Source organism: Lethenteron reissneri, chromosome 50 (genome assembly GCF_015708825.2).
Source record: "Lethenteron reissneri isolate LAM-NWPU_2019-01 chromosome 50, ASM1570882v1, whole genome shotgun sequence".
Classification (NCBI taxonomy): domain Eukaryota; kingdom Metazoa; phylum Chordata; class Hyperoartia; order Petromyzontiformes; family Petromyzontidae; genus Lethenteron; species Lethenteron reissneri.
This window is the reverse complement of record NC_083828.1, coordinates 9,959,653-9,982,775: the sequence shown is the minus strand read 5'-3', so window position 1 is coordinate 9,982,775 and position 23,123 is coordinate 9,959,653. Positions and strand designations below refer to the sequence as shown.

The 23,123-nt window shown below is 51.7% G+C and overlaps 1 protein-coding gene across 1 annotated transcript in view; it reads left to right on the top strand.

Moving 5' to 3' along the window:
• The first annotated feature begins 7,857 nt into the window (after positions 1-7,857).
• The window catches only part of LOC133355031 (E3 ubiquitin-protein ligase TRIM36-like), a 37,824-nt gene continuing 22,558 nt past the window's right edge, over positions 7,858-23,123 (top strand). The window contains exons 1-3 of the mRNA XM_061572287.1: positions 7,858-8,133; positions 17,163-17,327; positions 19,008-19,209. Coding sequence (XP_061428271.1) covers positions 8,071-8,133; positions 17,163-17,327; positions 19,008-19,209 — 430 coding nt within the window. The 5' untranslated portion in view covers positions 7,858-8,070. The remainder of the gene's footprint in view (positions 8,134-17,162; positions 17,328-19,007; positions 19,210-23,123) is intronic.

Here is a 23,123-nt window from a genome sequence, read left to right as displayed (position 1 = left end):
AGAAAAACCAGCAATGTAATACACTACACTATTAGACATTATTGTAAAAAAGCAAAAAAAGTCCATCCCATGTGCTAGTGAATTTTTTAATATTTTAGGCAGGAAATTCGTTTTCAAATTTAGATTTTTTTTCTGAGGGGGGGGGACCCCAGACCCCCTGGAAGATTTGGTCCCCCCCCCAAATGTTGACTCCATGGCTACGTCCTTGTCCTCGACCACGTTGTGGCCCACTGCCGAGTGGACCCATGACCCCCTGCCCGACCCCCAACATGGGTTTCGAGAATTAAATTTACGAATGAATGACCGTCGATCTTTTAACCAATTGTCCCATTTTGTGAGGTCTATATCCCGGCTAGCTAAGTGACTGCAAGCGGAGGAAAATACTAATCAACGGAGGCACCGCACGCGTGGTGCACTTAGTCCGAGCCCGCTGGTTACTCTTGGAAACCAACATTGTTTACGATCTGGCATACAGGCTCCTCCTAATCGATGTATATCGGCCTGAGCCTCCCCTACATCCACGTGACTCCCCCAGCCACCACCCACTGTGGAAACACTCTGCCCTGTACAGCACCAGCGGCGTGGCTTGTGGTGTCTATGAGGTGTTAACTACCTCGCCTGGTATGCAGGAGGTCGTGGGTTAGATCCCGACCCTGGCGCCTGCTGCTGTATATTTGTAGTTTGTGTCTCTCCCTCTCTCTCATCATCATCACGGTGGCTTGGAGATGTTCACTACCTCGCCTGGTGTACAGGAGGTCGTGGGTTCGATCCGGACCCTGACGCCTGCTGTATATTTGGAGTTTGCGTCTCTCTCTCATCATCATCACGGTGGCTAGGAGATGTTCACTACCTCGCCTGGTGTACAGGAGGTCGTGGGTTCGAGCCCGACCCTGACGCCTGCTGTATATTTGGAGTTTGCGTCTCTCTCTCCCAGTGGTCGCGTGGATTTATTTTTTCTCCGGGTCCTAAGGTTTTTCCCTCCACTTAGAAACATGCGTTTAGATGATGATGTCACTACACATGTCCACACGATGATAACGATGATAAGCCACTTTGTTGAGCTTTCACTTGTAGCCAAGTCGCTTCTAAAAAAGAGCAAGACAGCTCAGTGGTACTCGTTGGTTCTTTCGGTAAAGTCCCGTAGATAATTAAATAAATAAAAATATATCACGACGTTTCGATCGCAGCACAACCTTGTTGTTGTAACAGCTCTCTCCCTGGTTCAGCAGCTCCACTGCTGGATTATTATTAGTTGTTTTACGCCTGAGGACGACCTCTTGTGTTGCGATCGAAACGCCGTGATGTCGTTTCTATTTTATTTTTCTAACTACGTGACTTTACCGAAAGAACCAAAGAGTATGGATCCCTGCAGGCACGAAAGCTTCAAATCAAGATAGCTCAGTGGGCTTTACCTGGTAAGATAACAAAAAATAGTTTAGTTTCTTTTGTATATTTTTCAAACCAACTCGTTTACCTTTTGCAAACTCTGCACTCCTACGATGTCTGTGTGCTGTCTGTTGTAACGTTCCGACCTGCCCCCTTACCGTAACATCCCTGAGAAAGAGCTTCATAGCTCATCGGATTCCTCCTGCAGTACCAATACATATTCTTCTGATTCCGGTTCGCTGGGTTGGTGCACATTGCCGAGTCGGAGCTGTTGCGTGATGGCAGCGACACGAGCAGAAGCGGCGATGCCAATGCTGCTGCCGCCGCCTGTGCTGCTGCCGCCGCCTGTGCTGCTGCCGCTGCCTGTGCTGCTGCTGCCTGTGCTGCTGCTGCTGCCTGTGCTGCTGCCTGTGCCGCCGCCTGTGCTGCTGCTGCTGCCTGTGCTGCCTGTGCTGCTGCTGCCTGTGCTGCTGCTGCCTGTGCTGCTGCTGCTGCTGCTGCCTGTGCTGCTGCTGCCTGTGCTGCCTGTGCTGCTGCTGCTGCCGCCTGTGCTGCTGCTGCCGCCTGTGCTGCTGCTGCCGCCTGTGCTGCTGCTGCCGCCTGTGCTGCTGCTGCCGCCTGTGCTGCTGCTGCCGCCTGTGCTGCTGCTGCCGCCTGTGCTGCTGCTGCCGCCTGTGCTGCTGCTGCCGCCTGTGCTGCTGCTGCCGCCTGTGCTGCTGCTGCCGCCTGTGCTGCTGCTGCCGCCTGTGCTGCTGCTGCCGCCTGTGCTGCTGCTGCCGCCTGTGCTGCTGCTGCCGCCTGTGCTGCTGCTGCCGCCTGTGCTGCTGCTGCCGCCTGTGCTGCTGCTGCCGCCTGTGCTGCTGCTGCCGCCTGTGCTGCTGCTGCCGCCTGTGCTGCTGCTGCCGCCTGTGCTGCTGCTGCCGCCTGTGCTGCTGCTGCCGCCTGTGCTGCTGCTGCTGCGAGAGAGAGAGAGACAGAGTTGAAGTTGCTTCCTCTACGCTCCATCGTTTTGTTTACATGGCCACAATCGTGCCACTGGCATGTCTTTAATTTAGACACACGTATCTCTGTGGGTCTCTTTGTATCTCTATGTATCTCTATGTATCTCTATGTATCTCTATGTATCTCTGTGGGTCTCTACGTATCTCTGTGGGTCTCTACGTATCTCTGTGGGTCTCTATGTATCTCTGTGGGTCTCTACGTATCTCTGTGGGTCTCTATGTATCTCTATATGTTTCTGTATCTTTGTGGGTCTCTATGTATCTCTGTGGGTCTCTATGTATCTCTGTGGGTCTCTATGTATCTCTGTGGGTCTCTACGTATCTCTGTGGGTCTCTATGTATCTCTGTGGGTCTCTACGTATCTCTGTGGGTCTCTATGTATCTCTATATGTTTCTGTATCTTTGTGGGTCTCTATGTATCTCTGTGGGTCTCTATGTATCTCTGTGGGTCTCTACGTATCTCTGTGGGTCTCTATGTATCTCTGTGGGTCTCTACGTATCTCTGTGGGTCTCTATGTATCTCTATATGTTTCTGTATCTTTGTGGGTCTCTATGTATCTCTGTGGGTCTCTATGTATCTCTGTGGGTCTCTATGTATCTCTGTGGGTCTCTACGTATCTCTGTGGGTCTCTATGTATCTCTGTGGGTCTCTACGTATCTCTGTGGGTCTCTATGTATCTCTATATGTTTCTGTATCTTTGTGGGTCTCTATGTATCTCTGTGGGTCTCTATGTATCTCTGTGGGTCTCTATGTATCTCTGTGGGTCTCTATGTATCTCTGTGGGTCTCTGTATCTCTGTGGGTCTCTATGTATCTCTGTGGGTCTCTATGTATCTCTGTGGGTCTCTATGTATCTCTGTGGGTCTCTATGTATCTCTGTGGGTCTCTATGTATCTCTGTGGGTCTCTACGTATCTCTGTGGGTCTCTACGTATCTCTGTGGGTCTCTATGTATCTCTGTGGGTCTCTATGTATCTCTGTGGGTCTCTATGTATCTCTGTGGGTCTCTATGTATCTCTGTGGGTCTCTATGTATCTCTGTGGGTCTCTACGTATCTCTGTGGGTCTCTATGTATCTCTGTGGGTCTCTATGTATCTCTGTGGGTCTCTATGTATCTCTGTGGGTCTCTATGTATCTCTGTGGGTCTCTATGTATCTCTGTGGGTCTCTATGTATCTCTGTGGGTCTCTATGTATCTCTGTGGGTCTCTATGTATCTCTGTGGGTCTCTGCGTATCTCTGTGGGTCTCTATGTATCTCTGTGGGTCTCTACGTATCTCTGTGGGTCTCTACGTATCTCTCTGGGTCTTCATGTATCTCTGTGGGTCTCTACGTATCTCTGTGGGTCTCTATGTATCTCTGTGGGTCTCTACGTATCTCTGTGGGTCTCTATGTATCTCTGTGGGTCTCTACGTATCTCTGTGGGTCTCTATGTATCTCTGTGGGTCTCTACGGGTCTCTATGTATCTCTGTGGGTCTCTACGTATCTCTGTGGGTCTCTATGTATCTCTGTGGGTCTCTATGTATCTCTGTGGGTCTCTATGTATCTCTGTGGGTCTCTATGTATCTCTGTGGGTCTCTATGTATCTCTGTGGGTCTCTATGTATCTCTGTGGGTTTCTATGTATCTCTGTGGGTCTCTGCGTATCTCTGTGGGTCTCTATGTATCTCTGTGGGTCTCTACGTATCTCTGTGGGTCTCTACGTATCTCTCTGGGTCTTCATGTATCTCTGTGGGTCTCTACGTATCTCTGTGGGTCTCTATGTATCTCTGTGGGTCTCTACGTATATCTGTGGGTCTCTATGCATCTCTGTGGGTCTCTACGTATCTCTGTGGGTCTCTATGTATCTCTGTGGGTTTCTATGTATCTCTATGGGTCTCTATGTATCTCTGTGGGTCTCTATGGGTCTCTGTGGGTCTCTACGTATCTCTGTGGGTCTCTATGGGTCTCTATGGGTCTCTTTGTATCTCTGTGGGTCTCTTTTTATATATCCCTGTTGGTTTCTATGTATCTCTGTGTGTCTCTATGGGTCTCTATGTATATCTGTGTGTCTCTCTGTGTCTGTGTCTCTATGGGTCTCTGGGTCTATTTATCCCTGTTGGTGTCTATGTATCTCATTGTATTTCTGTTGGTTTCTATGCATATCTATGTATCTACCGATCTTTCTATATCTCTATTGGTTTATATGTATCTCTATGTATCGCTATGGGTCTCTATGTATCTTTATGTGTCTCTACGGGTCTTTATATATTCCTGCTGTTTTATTATTATTTTATTATTTCCTTTCTACGTGACTTTACCAAAAGAACCAAGAATATGAATCCCTGCAGTCACGGAAGCTTTATATCGAAATGTATATTTCTGCTGGGTTCTATTTATCTCAATGTATCTCTATGCATCTCTATGTGTCTCTACGGGTCTTTATATATCTCTAATGGTTTGTAGGCATCTCAATGCATCTCTACGGGTCTCTATGGGCCTCTATGGGTGCACTGTATGGCCCATAGTTTGTGTTGCATGACCACATTGGCATCGCCGTCACGAGCTGTCTTTCATTTCCCGTTCACGATGGAGGTGTGCGCATCGGGCTGTCGATGTCCTGACGAGGTGATCGATGGTCCCACCACCACCACCACCACGAGGAGGTGGAATGTCAAAGCCAGGAGGAGGTGGTGCCATGATGTTGTTTTTGGGTCTCGAAATGAGGAGGCGTTTATTCTGTACGGCCGCGTTGCTCCACGCTCTCTCTGTTCGCAGCAGCGGCAGCGGCGTTCCTCCAACTCTGTGTTGGCATTGCTGCTGCTGCTGCTGCTGCTCTGTGAGTCCGTGTGGCCACACGAGGTTACATTTAACCACCGCTGCTCTCGCTCGGGTACAGCGCCGCGAAATCCATTTACTATTCCGTGCAGCAGCTACCGATGCAAGCACGCAGCCACGGGCGGGCGGGTGGGCAGGCGGGCGGGCAGGCGGGCAGTAGACACGTGTGTGCGAGAGAGGCTTCCCTCTGGTGGCTGTGCAGCAACACCACGGCTACATACAAAGCACGGCTGTGCATACATTTTGATTGTATATTGATTAATTTTGTTCAGTACCTCGCCTGGTATACAGGAGGTCGTGGGTTCGATCCCGACCCTGACGCCTGCTGCTGTATATTTGTGGTTTGCGTCTCTCTCTCCCCGTTTCCACCCCACCCTCTCTCCCCATTTAGAATCAACGTCACGAGTTTAGAGTTATTTGACTTCTGCTATAAATCTCCATTCGTCGAGCTATCATTTGCGGCCAGGTCGCTTCTCAAAACAAGCTCTACAGCTCAATGGGTCTGACCCAGAAACATTAAACGTAGTTTAGTTTAATAGTTTAGCTTAATAGCTGTAAAATACGCACGGCACAATTGCGCATTGTTAATCTATTGCTGGGTGGAAGCTTGCCCCTCTCGATCATTGGGGTCGCTTCACCATACTTCACCACGCTGGTCAGTGCGGTCTGCTTTGTTGCATTGGGAGGTCGGGGGCAGGAACGGGTTCGGATAATCGCCACTGATGTTAGCCGTGGTTGGGAATCGAACTCTGGTGGCTGGGTCCGTAAGTGCCGCGGGTCGCACCGACCCATCACACACGAAGACAAACTACCCCCCGTGTTGCCTTCAACGGACTCTTTGGGGCAGCGCTGACGTTTGACAAATCGCATCAGGTATTCCGTTTTAGGGCTGAGTCGACCTAGGAGAGACTCCAGGTATCAGATGTTCGTCGCTGCTTGTTTTGTGGCCGTGAGCGGCAATTGAATTCGGGTCGCCGGGTTCGAGGCGCGGTGCAATGACCCACGCAAAGACAAAGATCCCCCACATAGCCTTAACACACTGTTGGGGCAAGTGCTGTTAGCGAGCAGCACCTATGAAGGCGGGCACAGCACACGAGGGGGTGGGTGGCCAGCACCACGCCCGGCCGCCTTTGTCTCCCGATTGACGATGTTTAAACACCGCACCAGGTACTCATTTGGGCTGAATAACCCACACACAGACCCAGCCACACACACACAGACACACAGGCACCCACATACAACGACAAAAATCCCCCGTGTAGCCTTAATAGACGGCTGGGGAAAGTGCTGTTAGCGAGCACCTATGAAGGCGGGCACAGCAGACGAGGGGGTGGGTGGCCAGCACCACGCCCGGCCGCCTTTGTCAGACCCACACACACACACACAACGTGGCCCTGGGTGTCTGCGCTACGCTGGGATTTTGCCTTTGAAGGCAGCGCGGAGGAGAGGCGTGAAACACAATTTTACTGGAAATGGGTCAATTCCTCCATCGGGGTTTTATTTCTGGTGCAGCTTGATGGCAAGCCGCTGCTGGGTGCTGTGACAGACTTCTGTCTTCCGCTGGGGGATTTAAGAGCGAGAGAGAGACAATTTTATATAGATCAGCCACGGAAGAATGGATTTGAATGACAAAGAAGCTTTAGGTCTGTGCATGTATTATTTGTGGGCGTTGGTATGGGCCTGAAAACGTGTCGGCGGGTTGGGTAGAATACACAGACAGAGAGAGATTGGGCTGAGTTTAGGTAGGGTGGGTGGGTGGTGGGGGGAGAGAGATTGGGCTGAGTTTGGGTAGGGTGGGTGGTGGGGGGAGAGATTGGGTGAGTTTGGGTAGGGTGGGTGGTGGGGGGAGAGAGATTGGGCTGAGTTTGGGTAGTGTGGGTGGTTGGTGTGGGTGTGAGAGATTGGGGTGAGTTTGGGTGGGTGGGTGGTGGGGGGAGAGAGAGATTAGGGTGAGTTTGGGTAGGGTGGGTGGGTGGTGGGGGGAGAGAGATTGGGGTGAGTTTGGGTAGGGTGGGTGGTGGGGGGAGAGAGATTGGGCTGAGTTTGGGTAGGGTGGGTGGTGGGGGGAGAGAGATTGGGCTGAGTTTGGGTAGGGTGGTGGGTGGTGGGGGGAGAGAGATTGGGGTGAGTTTGGGTAGGGTGGTTGGGTGGTGGGGGGAGAGAGATTGGGGTGAGTTTGGGTAGGGTGGGTGGGTGGTGGGGGGAGAGAGATTGGGGTGAGTTTGGGTAGGGTGGGTGGGTGGTGGGGGGAGAGAGATTTGGGTGAGTTTGGGTAGGGTGGTGGGTGGTGGGGGGAGAGAGAATGGGGTGAGTTTGGGTAGGGTGGGTGGGTGGGGGGGGGGGGAGAGATTGGGGTGAGTTTGGGTAGGGTGGGTGGTTGGTGGGGGGGGGAGAGATTGGGGTGGGTTTGGGTAGGATGGGTGGTTGGTGGGGAGAGAGATTGGGTGAGTTTGGGTAGGGTGGGTGGGTGGTGGGGGGAGAGAGATTGGGGTGGGTTTGGGTAGGGTGGGTGGGTGGTGGGGGGTGTGAGAGAGGGAGAGAGGGAGACTGAGGTGGAGGAGGAGGGGGTGGGTGGGTGGGGGGTGGTGGCAGTGTTGTCTTGACAACCACCTCCGCTGCTCAGAGCATCACGTAGGAGACGGGGCGAGGAGGGAGGGACCGCCACAGTGCAGGTTTATTGGAGGCGTCCCTTGCCCTCCCCTCTCTCTCCCTCCGTCTCTGGCTCTCGCACCGCAGCTCTCCCTGGTTTGCCCGCCGCCGTGGACAATAGAGTGATTGGGAGGTGCCTCCCCTGCCACGATCGGTCACCACCGCCACCACCGCCGCCACACCTGCACGACCGACACCCCGCGCACTCAGAGCCTCCGAGATGTCAGACAGCGCCGACATGAGCGACCTCTGCTCTGTCACGGACCCCGCCAGCCGGGGAGAGGTGAGATCGATCTCTGTCTGTGTGTCCCTCTCTGTCCCGCTCCCTGCATGAGTCGGCGTCTCTCTCTGTGTGTCTCTCTCTGTGTCCCTTTGTCTAGCTCTCTCCGTCATTGAGTCTCTGCATCTCTCGCTGTGTTGCTATGTCTGTCTGTCTGTGTGCGTGTCAATCTTATCTCTAGCTGTGTGTCGGTGTCTCCCTGTGTATCTGTTTCCCTCTCTCTGTGTCTATTTCTCTCTCTTTGTCTCTCTCTCTGTCATTGTGTCTCTGTATCTCGCATCTATCTCTGTGTCTGTCTCTCTGTTTCTATGCCTCTGTCTGTGAGTCTCCGTCTGTGTGTCCGTGTCTCCATCTACATCTGTCTCGCTCTCTCTATCTCTCGTCGTCTGTATCACCGTATCTCTATCTCTCCTGTTTCTACATCGCTCTGTCTATATGCGAGTCTCAGTCTCTCTCTCTCGGCGTCTCTGTGTGTATGTACGTGTCCCTGTGTGTGTGTGCGCGCGCGCATATAATGCACGCGGGGCGAAATTGTTTGACACTCGGCTCGCGATGAAAATTATCAATCAATCAACACCACCAACCCTCGTCAGACGCGCCTTTAAATCACAGCGTAGACTACCACCGCACTCATCCCACTTCTGTATTCTGCTTTGTTCTAGCGTCCCTTGCTACGCGCGCGTGTGTGTCTGTGTGTGCGTGTGATGCTGCGTGTGTGTGTCTGTGTGTGCGTGTGATGCTGCGTGTACGTGCGTGCGTGTGTGTGTGTCTGTGTGTGTGTGATGCTGCGTGTACGTGCGTGTGTGTCTGTGTGATGCTGCGTGTGCGTGCGTGTGTGTGTGTCTGTGTGTGCGTGATGCTGCGTGTACGTGCGTGTGTGTCTGTGTGATGCTGCGTGTACGTGCGTGTGCGGGGAGCGGTGGCGCAGTGGTTAGAGCGCCGCACGACGAACCCCGGCGACCCCGAGCACGAGGACTCGCTCACGGCCACCAACGCCACTGACGATTATCTGAACCGGTCCTGGGCGCCCCCCCCCACCTCTAAGTCGACTCGGCCTCAAATGAGAACCTGGTGGCGATGTTTAAACATCGTCACTGGGGAGACAAAGGCGGCCGGGCGTGGTGTTGCCCACCCACCCCTCGTGTGCCGTGCCGGCCTTCATACGGCGCTGCTCGCTAGCAGCACTTGCCCCACGTCTGTCAAAGACTACACGGGGGATCCTTTGTCTGTGTCGCGTGTGTTTTATTGACGCCGTGCGTGCATACGAGACCACGTAACTAAACTACAACCAGCATCAGCGTCCGACCAAGCATCTGCCGAGGATCTTCCGTGAGACGCACCAAGGTCGAGAACTGACGTCTCTAAAACGGTGCCTAGTTCCTTGTCCTCCCCCTGCGCACACATCCGATTGGCACGGGGTCGGCTACGTACGGTGCGAAAGAAGTCCCACGCACGGACACTGCACAACGCAGCCCTGAGCGCAGTCGCCCTTCGACCTCCGGCTATCGACCTTTGCAATCGTCCCCGCGTGCCCAGGGCGCCTGGGTGTGTGTGTGGGGGGGGGGGGGCGAGTGGGCACCAGCCCCCCCACCCCCCACCCCGAGGCGAGCGGCCTCCCGCCCGTGACGGCGGCCGAGCGGAGTGGCCACGGGGGAGCTGTCCTCGAGCGCGGGGTGCTGACCTGGAACGTGAGCGCCCTGCGCGTGGTGCCTTTGGTGGTGGTGGTGGCGGTGGTGGCGGCGGTGGTGGTGATTACATTGGCGGTGGTGGTGATCATGGTGGTGGTGGTGGTAGTGACGGTGGTGATAGTGGCGGTGGTGGTGACAGTGGTGATAGTGGTGATCGTGGTGGTGGTGATAGTGGTGGTGATAGTAGTGGTGGTGACAGTGGTGGTGGTAACAGTGGTGGTGATAGTGGTGGTGACAGTGGTGGTGGTAATAGTGGTGATAGTGGTGATCGTGGTGGTGATAGTGGTGGTGGTGACAGTGGTGGTGGTAAAAGTGGTGGTGATAGTGGTGGTGATAGTGGTAGTGATGGTGATGGTGGTAGTGGTGGTGGTGATAGTGGTGGTGAAAATGGTGGTAATATTGGTGGTGACCGTGATGGTGGTAATAGTGGTGGTGATAGTGGTGATAGTGTTGATGGTGGTGGTGATAGTGGTGGTGCTGGTGGTGTTGATAGTGGTGGTGATGGTGATAGTGGTGGTGGTGTTAATGGTGGTGATGGGGGTGATGATCATGATGGTGGTTAAGGTGATGACGGTCGTGTCGGTGATAGTGGTGGTGGTTGTGGCGGCGATGGTGGTTGTAATAATGGTGGTGGTAGTAGTGGTGTTGCAGGTGGGGAGCGGTAGTGTCTTTAGTAATGATGGTGCTCGCAAACTGCACTTGCCCTAACAGTCTGTTGAAGGCTATATGGGGGTATTTGTCTTTTGGTGGCAATAGTGGTGGGCGTGCTAATGGTGTTGGTGGTGGTGATGATGATCATGACAGTGGGTGTTGATGGTGATAGTGGTGGTAGTGGTGGTGGCAGTGATGGTATTAGCGGTGGTTGTAGTGGTAGTGATGGTTGTAGTACTCGTAGTGGTGTTGGTGGTGGTGGTTAAAGTGGTGGTGACGTTTTGGTGATAGTGGTGTTAGTTGTGGTGGTATTAGCGGTGGTGATATTGGTAGTGATGGTAGTAGTAGTAGTCGTTGTGCTGGTTATTAAAGTAGTGGTGATAGTGGTAGTGGTGGTAGTAGTAGTGGTTGTGTTCGTGGTGGTTATTAAAGTGGTGGTGGTGCTGATAGTGGTAGTGATGGTAGTAGTAGTGGTTGTGGTCGTGGTGGTTATTAAAGTGGTGGTGGTGGTGGTGATAGTGGTAGTGATGGTAGTAGTAGTGGTGGTTGTGTTGGTTATTAAAGTGGTGGTAATGATAGTAGTTGTGCTGGTTATTAAAGTGGTGGTGGTAGCAGTGGCGCCTCGTGAATGTGGTTGTTGGCTTTGTCTCCCGTAGCTTAATTTGTCTCCTCTGGTTATTAAAGTGGTGGTGGTGATAGTGGTAGTGATGGTAGTAGTAGTGGTTGTGCTGGTTATTAAATTGGTGGTGGTAATGATAGTGGTAGTGATGGTAGTAGTGGTTGTGCTGGTTATTAAAGTGGTGGTGGTAATGATAGTGGTAGAGATGGTAGTAGTGTTTGTGCTGGTTATTAAAGTGGTGGTGGTGGTGGTGGTAGTGGCGCCTCGTGAATGTGCTTGTTGGCTTTGTCTCCCGTAGCTTCATTCGCCTCCTCTGGTTATTCGCACACAAAGGAGGAGGGCGTTGGTGAGCTGCAACTTCCAAGTTTCCTCCTCCTCCTCCTCGTGTTCATTATAAACCAGATCGCGTTCTATCGCGCGCGCCCAGCCTAACGCGAGAATCGTACAAAAACGCTGCACGCATCATCGTTATGTTTAAAAAAAAACAATTGTGTGCGCAGCTTTATTAGCCGATGCAAAAATGCGGTAAACGGATGCATGCGCGCTTGCTGAAGGCGATGCTGTTAATGCGTTAACTCGTATCGTCATCGTCCCAAAAATATTATTTTCACGTTGGTGAAAAAAGGAAAAATGCTATTTGTACGGACGCATCTCAGCTGTATGCATGGATGCTGAACTTCTTTCGCACCGTACGTCGCCAACCGTGCTAATTCCTCCGCTCGGCGCCACCAATGTATTCGTTCCGTCTGCTGCGTCTAGGCGGGTCCCGGGGCAGGTTGCTTTGGTCTATCCACTGCTGCATGACGACCCACTCCCCCATTCTCTGGCGGTGAATCGTGGAGGTCATTCCGACCGCCGTGCATTGCCACGGCGGTCGCGTGCGAGTTGGTGAAGGCGCGGACGTCCGCAGGCGATGGTCGCACGCCAAGTGCTGCACAACAATTGATGACGCTGCGAGCCGCGTGGCCTATAGCACCTGTTATGCATGGCGGTGACCTATCCGAGCGTGACCCTGCCCGCTGCGCTAGCGTGCACACCCAAGCAATGCCCGTGACGCAATTTAATATTTTTTTTCTCTCGCGTGAAGGAAGCACAAACGTGGAATTTCACTGGCGCGTTCACCCGCTGGTGCAGTACGTGTGCGCGCGTGTGTGTGTGTGCTGCACATATATATGATGCGTGGGGAGCGGTAACGTAGCGGTTTGCGGGCTGCACTACGAACCCGGCGGTCCGAGTTAGATTCCCGTTCACGGCCACCAATACCAATGACAATTATCTGAACTCGTCATGGGGGCCCCCCTCGTCTATACGGGGGATCTTTGTCATTGTATTTGGGTGCCTGTGTCTGTGTGTCTGTGTGTGTGTGGGTTATTCAGCCCAAATGAGTACCTGATGCGGTGTGTGAACATCACCACTGGGGAGACAAAGGCGGCCGGCGTGGTGTCGGCCACCCACATCTCCTCGCATGCCGTGCCGGCCTTCATAGATGCTCGCTAACATCACTTGCCCCAACAGTCTACTCGGTCTATACGGGGGAATCTTTGTCTTTGCTATATATATTTTTGTTTCTCGCTCGCGGCTTGCAAGGTTAAAGGAGCGACAAGCAAGTCTGGCTGCTCACTACCGCACACGCAGCCCCATCTTCAATCACACTCCCAGTTGCCGCGCGACCCGGTCTGCCCTGCGAAGTGCGCATAGCACGGGCATCGCTCCCCCGTTCCTCCTGTGTGCTTCTCTCACTCTGTGTGTGTGTGTGGTGGTGGTGGTGTGAAGCGATGGCGGGCCAACAATTTTTTGAATTATTATTGTGTGAGTCACTCTCTCTCTCTATGTGTCCAGGCAGCAGAATTAACGAGGGAGACTGTGAGTGTGGAGAGGGGGGTGTGGGAGTCTTGACCCTTCACCACTTGGCATTAAGATCCAATTGCATGATATTTGTCACCGTGGACAAATGATGCCCTTTGGGGGGGGGGGGGTTCAAGAGAAAGAAATGACGATTGAATGAGTGAATGAATGTCTGTGCGGCCACCAATTAATTCATATTTGCAGAAACACGTTGGATGGTCCATTTTTCGTTTTTTTTTTATGAATTCGTGGTTTGATGGCAAGGAACGATTTTTTACCGACGCCCGGTGATGCGATGATGCATCACGGTCCCACCGGCGAGAGGGCGGGGTCGTTTATTTGAATCGAGATAATATTTTATCGATTCTATTTTATTTTGGGTTCGTTAATCATCTCGTTGACTCATTAGTAGCACCGTTTCAATCGGAGTCTTTGCGTTTGCATCAGTTGTGGATCGTCGATACCCACGCAACAACGCATGATATGAGCCGTGTGTCGTGCTGATGACGTTTGATTTTAATATATGTACTTCGTGACAAATGCATACAACAAATACACGGGGATCATCATTGTACCATCATTGTCCCTTCATTGTCTCATCATTGCATTCATCAAACTGCATTGGCAGTGATGCACATGCACAAACAACAACTCAACACATTCATCTAATATCACTAAAAGTACAGAGATAATAAAATATACAATAAGTAACGTTTAGGGAATGACCCTTCTTCATGGCAGAGAGATCAGCAAACAGAATCAGGTTTTCAGAACAGCGTAATAATGCACGGTGCCATGTGTGCGATGTATATGGGGTCGGGGTGGGAGGGTGGTCGGATGTTTAAACCCATACACTGGGCTCATTGATCGATGGCTCAGTGGTTAATCCGGATTAGAAACGAGGCTTTGGGAGCGGCGTGTATTTGGGTTAAGGAGAGGAGATCGGAGTCAATTTGGTGGGGGTTGGTGGGTTGGATTGGTGGGTTGGTGGTTGGGTTGGTGGGTGGTTGGGTTGGTTGGTGGTTGGGTTTGTAGGTGGGTGGGTTGGTGGGTGGGTGGGTTGGTGGTTGGGTGGGTGGGTGGGTTGGTGGGTGGTTGGGTTGGTGGGTGGTTGGGTTTGTGGGTGGGTGAGTTGGTGGTTGGATGGGTGGGTGGGTTTGTGGGTGGGTGGGTTGGTGGTTGGGTGGGTTGGTGGTTGGGTGGTTGGGTTGGTGGGTGGTTGGGTTTGTGGGTGGGTGGGTTGGTGGTTGGGTGGGTGGGTGGGTTGGTTGGTAGGTGGTTGGGTTGGTGGGTGGTTGGGTTGGTGGATGGTTGGGTTTGTGGGTGGGTGGGTTGGTGGTTGGGTTGGTAGATGGTTGGGTTTGTGGGTGGGTGGGTTGGTGGTTGGGTTGGTGGGTGGTTGGGTTGGTGGGTGGTTGGGTTGGTGGGTGGTTGGGTGGGTGGGTTGGATTGGTGGGGGGGTGGGTTAGTGGGTGGGTGGGTTGGTGGGTGGGTTGGTGGGTGGGTTGGTGGGTGGGTGGGTTGGTGGGTGGGTGGATTGGTGGGTGGTTGGGTTGGTGGTTGGATGGGTGGGGTGGTAGGTTTGGTGGGTTGGGTTGGGTTGGTGGGTGAGGGACACGTGGCATTGTTCTGTGAAGAGGGAGACGGGGGGGGCGATGGGAGGGTGCGGTGCGCGTGCCTCCTGCTGCAGGACAAAGCTTTTCGTCTTGGGAGGGGCGACGCAGGGCTGGCAAAATAAAATAAACCCAGCCCTGACCTCAAATGCAAATTGGATTCAACTCAATTTCCAAAAATTTTAACCAGCTGATGGCGAGGGGGGGGGGGGGCAGCTGAACTACAACCCACGTGGGTGCTTTAACGTCGCTGTCGTCTGTTGTTGTTGTTGTTGAGAAATGAGGCATGGGTCTCCACGGAGTTTGATTTTGCAAAGTCGGTCTGTGGCCGGGGAGAGTGAAGGCTGTCTATGGTGTCGGCCAATCAGTTTCACGCACAACGCGAATATTATCAGAGCCACGTTGACTTGCGTGTTCACCACAAGCACTGTGTGTGTGGGTAATGCAGTACTTGCTTACTTGCAAAAAATGTATCTCTTTGGTCTTGATTAGAAGCTTTCGTGACTGCAGGAATCCATACTCTTTGGTTTCTCTTTGGTTTTTGGTTTCTTTCGGTAAAGTCACGTAGGTAGAAAAATGAAATAAAATAATTATTTTGTTTAAAATAAAATAATTATTTTTATGATTGTTTTATTTTTAAATAAAAAAAATTGTTATTGTACTTGTACGGTAGTCGCGATCTCATCGAACGAGGCGCCGGATTTTTATTTTTTATTTTTTAATCCAACCACCGAGTCACCTCGACTGCCTCTCCTCTCTCTCTCTGTGTCTCTGTACCAGCGTGGACGGCACCCTCGTGTTCACCTTCTGAAGCGCTCGCTCGTCGCCGTGGCGTGCGCGATGGCACCACCACCACCACGTGACTTTTCTTTCGTGTATGTGCGTGGTGCATTGAGCGCCACAGCGCGTGGATTTGTAGCGTTTATTTGTTTGCTGGTGACTTTGTGTATTTCATATCGGAGTCGCCTCCAATGATGTTGCTGCTGACGGCAATAAAAGTTGTTTAAAGGTCAAAGTCTGTCCCCCGTCTCCCCCTGTCCGCACTGATGCGACAGGAGGGGTGGACACGAGGCACATCGAGTGCGCGTCCCTCGCTCACGAACGAACGCCCCATCACGGGGTCGAGGTATTTGGCCTCAGCGGCGGTGACGGCCGGAAGGCTGCGAATTCAGATCCCGGCTCGGGGTTGACTCTCAACCCATCATCCAGAAAGCCGGGGTGGGAGGGGGTCGATAAATTTGAGTAACCACTTTAACGTGCGAGCCAACCACGAGTTGGCTGTCGTAAGGCCGCCCCTCCCCCTCCCCACCCCTCGACCCGCCACCATGTTTAAGTGTACCTTGTGTTTAACTTCTTTAGCACCGTACGTTGCCGACCGCGCTCATGGGAGGTGCGCGGGCGAAGGACAACGAACTAAGGACAGAAAGAGCAGTTCTAAAGAAACGAGTTCGTCAATCTAAGTGCGCAGCTCCACAGAGAACGTTCCAGACGGCCGCAGATGCTGGCACCATCTATGTTCGATGGGCAGCCAAAAGCCGCCGCCGCCGCTGCTGCTTGCGAGGGATTAGCGGAGTTGGCGTGATGATGGGTTCATGCTCCCTGACGAGATCAGCGAGGGTGTTGTGGTGGCTCGCTTGTGGCGAGAACTTTGTGTGTCATGAGTGCGACGATGCACGAGATGTATTCGTTCTGCAATCAAAATGTAAACGTGGAATTTCCACCCATTGGCTTCATTGGCGCTGTAAAAACGCGAGGCTTCGATGGGGGGCGGCGTGGTCGTCATTCATCAGCAGGTTGTTATTTTAGTTTCACTATAAACTTTGTATTTTATTATTTTACCAGGTAAGGCCCACTGAGCTATACAGCTGTTTTTCAGAAGCGACCTGGCCACAAATGACAGCTCATCAAAGTGGCTTATCATCATCATCATCACGTGGAAATGTGAAGCAGCAGCCAAATGCTCTCAAACGCGTGACGTTGATTCTGAATATGGAGGGAAAAACCGGAAGACGCGGAGAAAAATCCACGCGACCACGGGGAGAGAGAGAAACACCGCAAACTCCAAATATATTCCAAATATTCCCGCACCTCCGATTAGCACGGCTGGCTGCGTATGGCGCTAAATAAGTTGAACATGCATACACATATACAGGGGTCGTCAGGGTCGGGATCGAACCCACGAACGCCTGTATACCAGGCGAGGTAGTTAACATCTCCTATCCACCATGATGATGATGAGAGAGAGAAATGCAAATTCCAAATATACAGCAGCAGGCATCGTCAGGGTCGGGATCGAACCTACGACCTTCTGTGTACCAGGCGAGGTAGTTAACATCTCCTAGCCACCGTGATGATGATGAGAGAGAGAAATGCAAATTCCAAATATACAGCAGGCGTCAGGGTCGGGATCGAACCCACGACCTCCTGTGCACCAGGCGAGGTAGTTAACATCTCCTATCCACCGTGATGATGATGAGAGAGAGAAACGCAATCTCCAAATATACAGCAGGCATCGTCAGGGTGGGGATCGAACCCGCGACCTCCTGTGTACCAGGCGAGGTAGTTAACATCTCCCAGCCACCGCGGCTTCTCATCGTCACCCTTCTTCCTCAGCAGGTCCCTCTGAAGGCGATCGAGCGGGAGCTCACGTGCCCCATGTGCAAGGAGCTGTACGCGACGCCGCTCCTGCTGCCGTGCCAGCACAGCGCCTGCCGCGCCTGCATCAAGGACGCACTGCTACTGCTGGGACGCGGATCGAGCCCAGGGGGGGCTCCCTTCCAGGTGGGAGATTGGGGGGGGGGGGTGCCGTGTATAGCAGAGAGGAGCTCACACACAGGCAGGGTGACGGTGGTGTGCGAGGGGGAGTTCTCTGAGTCTCCCTCTCTCTCTCTCTGAGTCTCACTGTGTATCTCCGTGCTTCGCCGAGTCTCGATGCATCTCTTGAGTCTGCCTGTGTCTCGTCGAGTCTCCGAGTCTCACCGAGTCTCTCGACGTTTCGCCGAGGCTCTGCGAGTTTCGTTGAGTCTCTCTGAGTCTTTCGGTGTCTGTCTGGGTCTCGCTGAGTCTCTGGGGAGGTATCTGAGTCTCTAAGTGGAAAGTGTCTCCGTGTTTCTCGGAATTTATGAATAGAGTCTCTTTCTGGGTTTATGAATTGCTGTGGCGGTGCCTGAGTCTCTCAATAGATCATTTCTGAGTCTGTCAATATATCATTTCTGAGTCTCTGAATAGAGAGGTTTTGAGTCTCTGAATCAATAATATTTGAGTCTCTGAATAGAGAGGTTCTGAGTCACTGAAAGAGAGAATATCTGAGTCTGAATAGAGAGTCTCTGAATTTAGAGTCTCCGCATAGAGAACATCTGAGCCTCTAAATATAAAGTATCTGAATCTCACTAGAATTCTAAACGTGGAGACTAAAACTGGAAGACCCGCAGAAAAATCCACGCGACCACGGAGAGAGAAAGAGAGGGAGAGGCACCGCAAACTCTAAATATACAGCAGCAGGCGTCAGGGTCGGGATCGAACCCACGACCTCCTCCATACCTGGCGAGGCAGTTAACATCTCCTAGCCACCGTGATGATGATGAGAGAGAGAGACACAAACTCAACATATACAGCAGCAGGCGTCGGGGTCCAGAGATCGAACCCATGCCTGCTGCATACCAGGCGAGGCAATTAACATCTCCTAGCCACCGTGATGATGATGATGATGAGAGAGAGAGACACAAACTCCAAATATACAACAGCAGGCGTCAGTGTCCAGGGATCGAACCCACGACCTCCTGTAGACCAGGCGAGGCAGTTAACATCTCCTAGCCACCGTGATGATGATGAGAGAGAGAGAGAGACTCAACATATACAGCAGCAGGCGTCAGTGTCCAGGGATCGAACCCATGCCCTGCTGCATACCAGGCGAGGCAGTTAACATCTCCTAGCCACTGTGATGATGATGATGAGAGAGAGACACACAAACTCCAAATATACAGCAGCAGGCGTCAGGGTCCACGGATCGAACCCATGCCTGCTGCATACCAGGCGAGGCAGTTAACATCTCCTAGCCACCGTGATGATGATGAGAGAGAGAGACGCAAACTCAACATATACAGCAGCAGGCGTCGGGGTCCAGAGATTGAACCCACGACCTCCTGTACACCAGGCGAGGTAGTTAACATCTCCTAGCCACCGTGATGATGATGAGAGAGAGAGACACAAACTCAAAATATAAAGCAGCAGGCGTCAGTGTCCAGGGATCGAACCCATGCCCTGCTGCATACCAGGCGAGGCAGTTAACATCTCCTAGTCACCGTGATGATGATGAGAGAGACACAAACTCAACATATACAGCAGCAGGCGTCAGTGTCCAGGGATCGAACCCATGCCCTATCGCATACCTGGCGAGGCAGTTAACATCTCCTAGTCACAGTGGCAGCCCTCTGATGACCCCCCCCCCCCCTCGTGTTGCAGGCGCTGGCCCAGGAAGAGCAGCACGGATCTCAGCACTCCTCTCCCGGCCTGACGCCCACCCACAGCCCCCGGGGGCCCAAGTCGCCCGCCTCAGGCCCCTCGCCGTGCAGCCCGGGCTCTGCCGCGGCGTCTCCCGTCGGCCTGGCGGGGCCCCTGCCGCACGCAGACCGCGGGGAGGCCAACAGCAGGGCCCAGCGGCCCGGTCAGTGGGGGCCCCACAACACCCCCCCCCCCCCCCCCCACCACGCGCGCTCCACCCGCGGCCGTTCATCGGTTATCCCGAAGCGCGATAAGGAAGGGCACTTGCCCGAAACGTCGCGTATTGTACTTTGTGTGTGTTGGGGGGCGGGGGGGTGGGTGGTGCTTGTGGTTCGCGTGCTGAGCTGCGAACCCGGCGAGCCGAGTTCGATTGCCGCTCACGTCCACCTCCAACACCAGTGACGATTTATCTGAACCGGTCCTGGGCTTCCTCCCCTAGGTCGACTCAGCATAAAATGAGTACCTTGGTGCGGTCTGTCAAATCGTCGCCACTGTGGAAACAAAGGCGGCCGGGAGTGGTGGTGGGCACCCACCCCCTCGTGTGCCGTGCCGGTCTTCATAGGTTACTCCTCGCGAACAGCACTTGCCACAACAGTCTGTGAAGGCTACACGGGGGGATCTTTGTCTTTGTATTGTCCTTTAAGACCACAGTGTCATTGGTGAATGTTTTGAGTTTTTGCGAAGTGTGTTTGGACACCGCTGCCAACGCAGCAACAACATCAGCAGCAACATCGCCCCCCCCCCCCCCCCCCACGTGGTTAACCTTCATACACCACACGTGCCGACTCTGCCAATCGGGAAACACTGAACCAAGCGTACACACAACACCTTGAAACATAATGGTTTATAAGAACGTGCAAAGATAAGCTATTTCAAATAATAATGGTGAGTGGATTATCCGTCGTTTTAAAAAATCTGGCCACCCCTTCCCCCCCCCCCGAAGTGGTGTGATAATCGATTATCTACCGTACGTGTGATTGTGTTGGTCTCTTAACTTCGATTTTGATATGTTCATGGTAGTTTTCACGCGAGGTTCAGAATCGATAATTATTTATTTATAATGGAGGAATCCGATTACCTATGAAGCTCCTTTTTACTCACAGATGTCAAGTAGGGGGATCCATGGGGTCAGAATATTATAAACACCCAAGACTGTATGAAACAAGTATAATCGGTTTTACCCTTTCTGGCAATAAAACCTGAAGACGGCTGCTTGCGTTGTAGCCGAAACGTCGTGAGAATTATTTTATTTTATTATGTTTTATTTTCATTATTTTATTACTTCCCTTCTACGTGACTTTACCGAAAGAACCAAGAAGAAGAAAAAATAAAACAGGTGTTTAGATATTCATATTCTTGGTTCTTTCGGTAAAGTCACGTAGAAGGGAAATAATAAAATAATATTAATATAAAAATGTTTTAAATATTAATATTATTTTATTATTTCCCTTCTACGTGACTTTACCGAAAGAACCAAGAATATGAATCCCTGCAGTCACGAAAGCTTTAAATCAAGGTGTTTAGATGTTCAAACACCTAATAGAAACCTTTTGCGAGGAATCAAGTCCTGCATTAACCACACAGTACTTGTGGTGAACATGCAAACCAACATGGTCTGATAATATTTGCATTGTCTTTGAAACTGATTGGTTTACACCAGAGACAACCTTCTTTAGGGCCTCGTTTCACCAGTGTTAGACCAGAAAATGCCAAATAAGTATAACCCGTAAAAACAAAGTTTTTCACTATAAATCCTTTATATGCGTGGCGGCGAACTTTATTTAAAGGATTTAAAAATATATTCGCCTGTGGAGGACGCGGGGATCGATCCCGCGACCTTTGGCATGGGAAGCGAGGGCGCTACCAACTGCGCTACTCCGCCACGGCCTGTGGAGGGGTTACGCTCTGGGCTCTTATACTGTGGCGTTCAGCCAAAGCGACGAATGAGTTCTATTTGAATATATGTAAAATATATATTTTTTGCCTAAACAGTGTAAAATTTTGGGAATTTTTTTCACGAACATTAATTGTCTGGCACAACGAGTCTGTGTGAAAAATGTCAGCTCGATTGGATCACGGGAAGTGGGTTAAAAAACGACCAAAAGATTTGCACGGTCGTAAGCAAGCAAGCACGCAAGCAAGCATGCGAACTTAATATAAATGATTTAAAAAGGTGAACAAGATCAAGACAATGAACGTATCAGAGTATGCATAACTCGGGGTGAGCAGCTACATCACGGGACCTTTTTTCCCGTATCAAAGTATGTCAAACAATAATAGATGTTAGCCTTACTGGCAATAAAACAGGAGGTACTATTTGGTTATTTCGGTAAAGTCAAGTAGAAAGAAAAATAAATTAAACAAATTAATTGCTACGTGACTTTACCGAAAAAACCAACGAGTAATTCTTGCAGTCACGAAAGCTCTAAATCAAGTTTAAAACAGGAGGTGTTCAGATGTTCAAACACCAAATAGAAACATTTTGTAAGGAATCAAGTCTGCGTTAACCACACACAGTACTTCTGGTGGACATGCAAATAAACGTTGATGATATTCTTGGTTCTTTCGGTAAAGTCACGTAGAAGGGAAGTAATAAAATAATCCAAATATAAAACAATAAAAATTATCACGACGTTTCGACTGCAACACAAGCAACCATCATCAGGTGTAAAATCCACAGCAAGTCGAAACGTCGTGAGAATTTGTATTGTTTAATATTTTTATTATTTTATTATTTTCCTTCTACGTGACTTTACCGAAACAACCAAAAATATGAATCACTGCAGTCACGAAAGCTTTAAATCAAAACGTTGATCATGTTTGCATTGTCTTTGGAACTGATTGGCCTACACCAGGTGAGGTAGTGATACAAATCTCTACGTAGGCAAGCCATGTGACAGCGACGTCACCGCCACCATCACCATAGCAGCAGATTCAAGATGTAATTTTAGACGTCGTTATCCACTCAATTGTCTGCTCAGAAGCAGCGTTGATCATCGTCCGTTCCTTTTTCAAAGGAGTGAAGGCGGCGGCGGTGGCGGCGGAGCGTTTACGATGTGCGGGTCGATGGTTCTTAGAAGGCGCCATTCGTGGCATCGCGTTGCCGCATCAGCCACGTGGCCCGGCTCCCGATTCGGTTGATGGCCGACCCATTGTCGGCGTGGGACGGTGAAACCGGGTGAGGTTCCACGGTTGAGAGAGACGCTCGTTTCGTGACTTCGGCCGCACCGCAGAACTCTCGCCTCCATCTCTCGCCTTCAATTCGTATTTGCGGCGTCGAGCGAAGCTCCGGCTGTGATCGAGAAGGGGGTGGACCGACCCAGCGGTCCCTCCGTCGCGGTAGGCAGCACCAGGATGAAGTGATCCGTGAAGCTGCCACCGAAGATGTTTTTCACGTCGAGAATTCTTTGCCGGAATATCACTGCGGTCGTTACTTTCGCTCGTTTGCCCGGGAAATCCTGACTTGGGTCTCAAGACTCGTTTTGTCAGGAGGGTGCTTCCTAGGAAGGGGACCGATGCTGCTGCTGCAGCTGCGTATTATCCCGATTGACAAAAAAACCCGTTAAAATGAAAACTTAAAAATATTACATGTAACTAAAAGTAAAATTATAGCTTTAAAATAATCCAGGAGAGTAGACATTCAAAACATAACAAAACACCAGCAGCAACAAGAGCAACCACGACGAGAACAACGCCGACGACAGCAGCCATCGCGCTGATCCTGACAGGCGCCTCCGAAATGGAAGCAACGACTCCCACGGATGATACGAGGACAACCATAAACCATGTGACAAGTCGCGACGGCGGCCTCGACAGACTGACGGAGACGCGAAGTGACGGGACGGAGTGGGCACCGGGTGGGAGAGACGCGGGCGGGCGAGTGGGGCGAGTGGCTGTCCACCCACGCCCTACCGCTCCCACTCCACCCCCACCAAATATTGCGACTCGTCGACCTCTTGAGCGCCCGACACAGCGAGAGAGAGAGAGAGATCACTCTGGCGGTGCTGGGATCGCTTCACAAACCCCGTCGTGACGCTGAGCAGTGTCGTCACCTGTCAGTCGGGGCAATGCGATGCG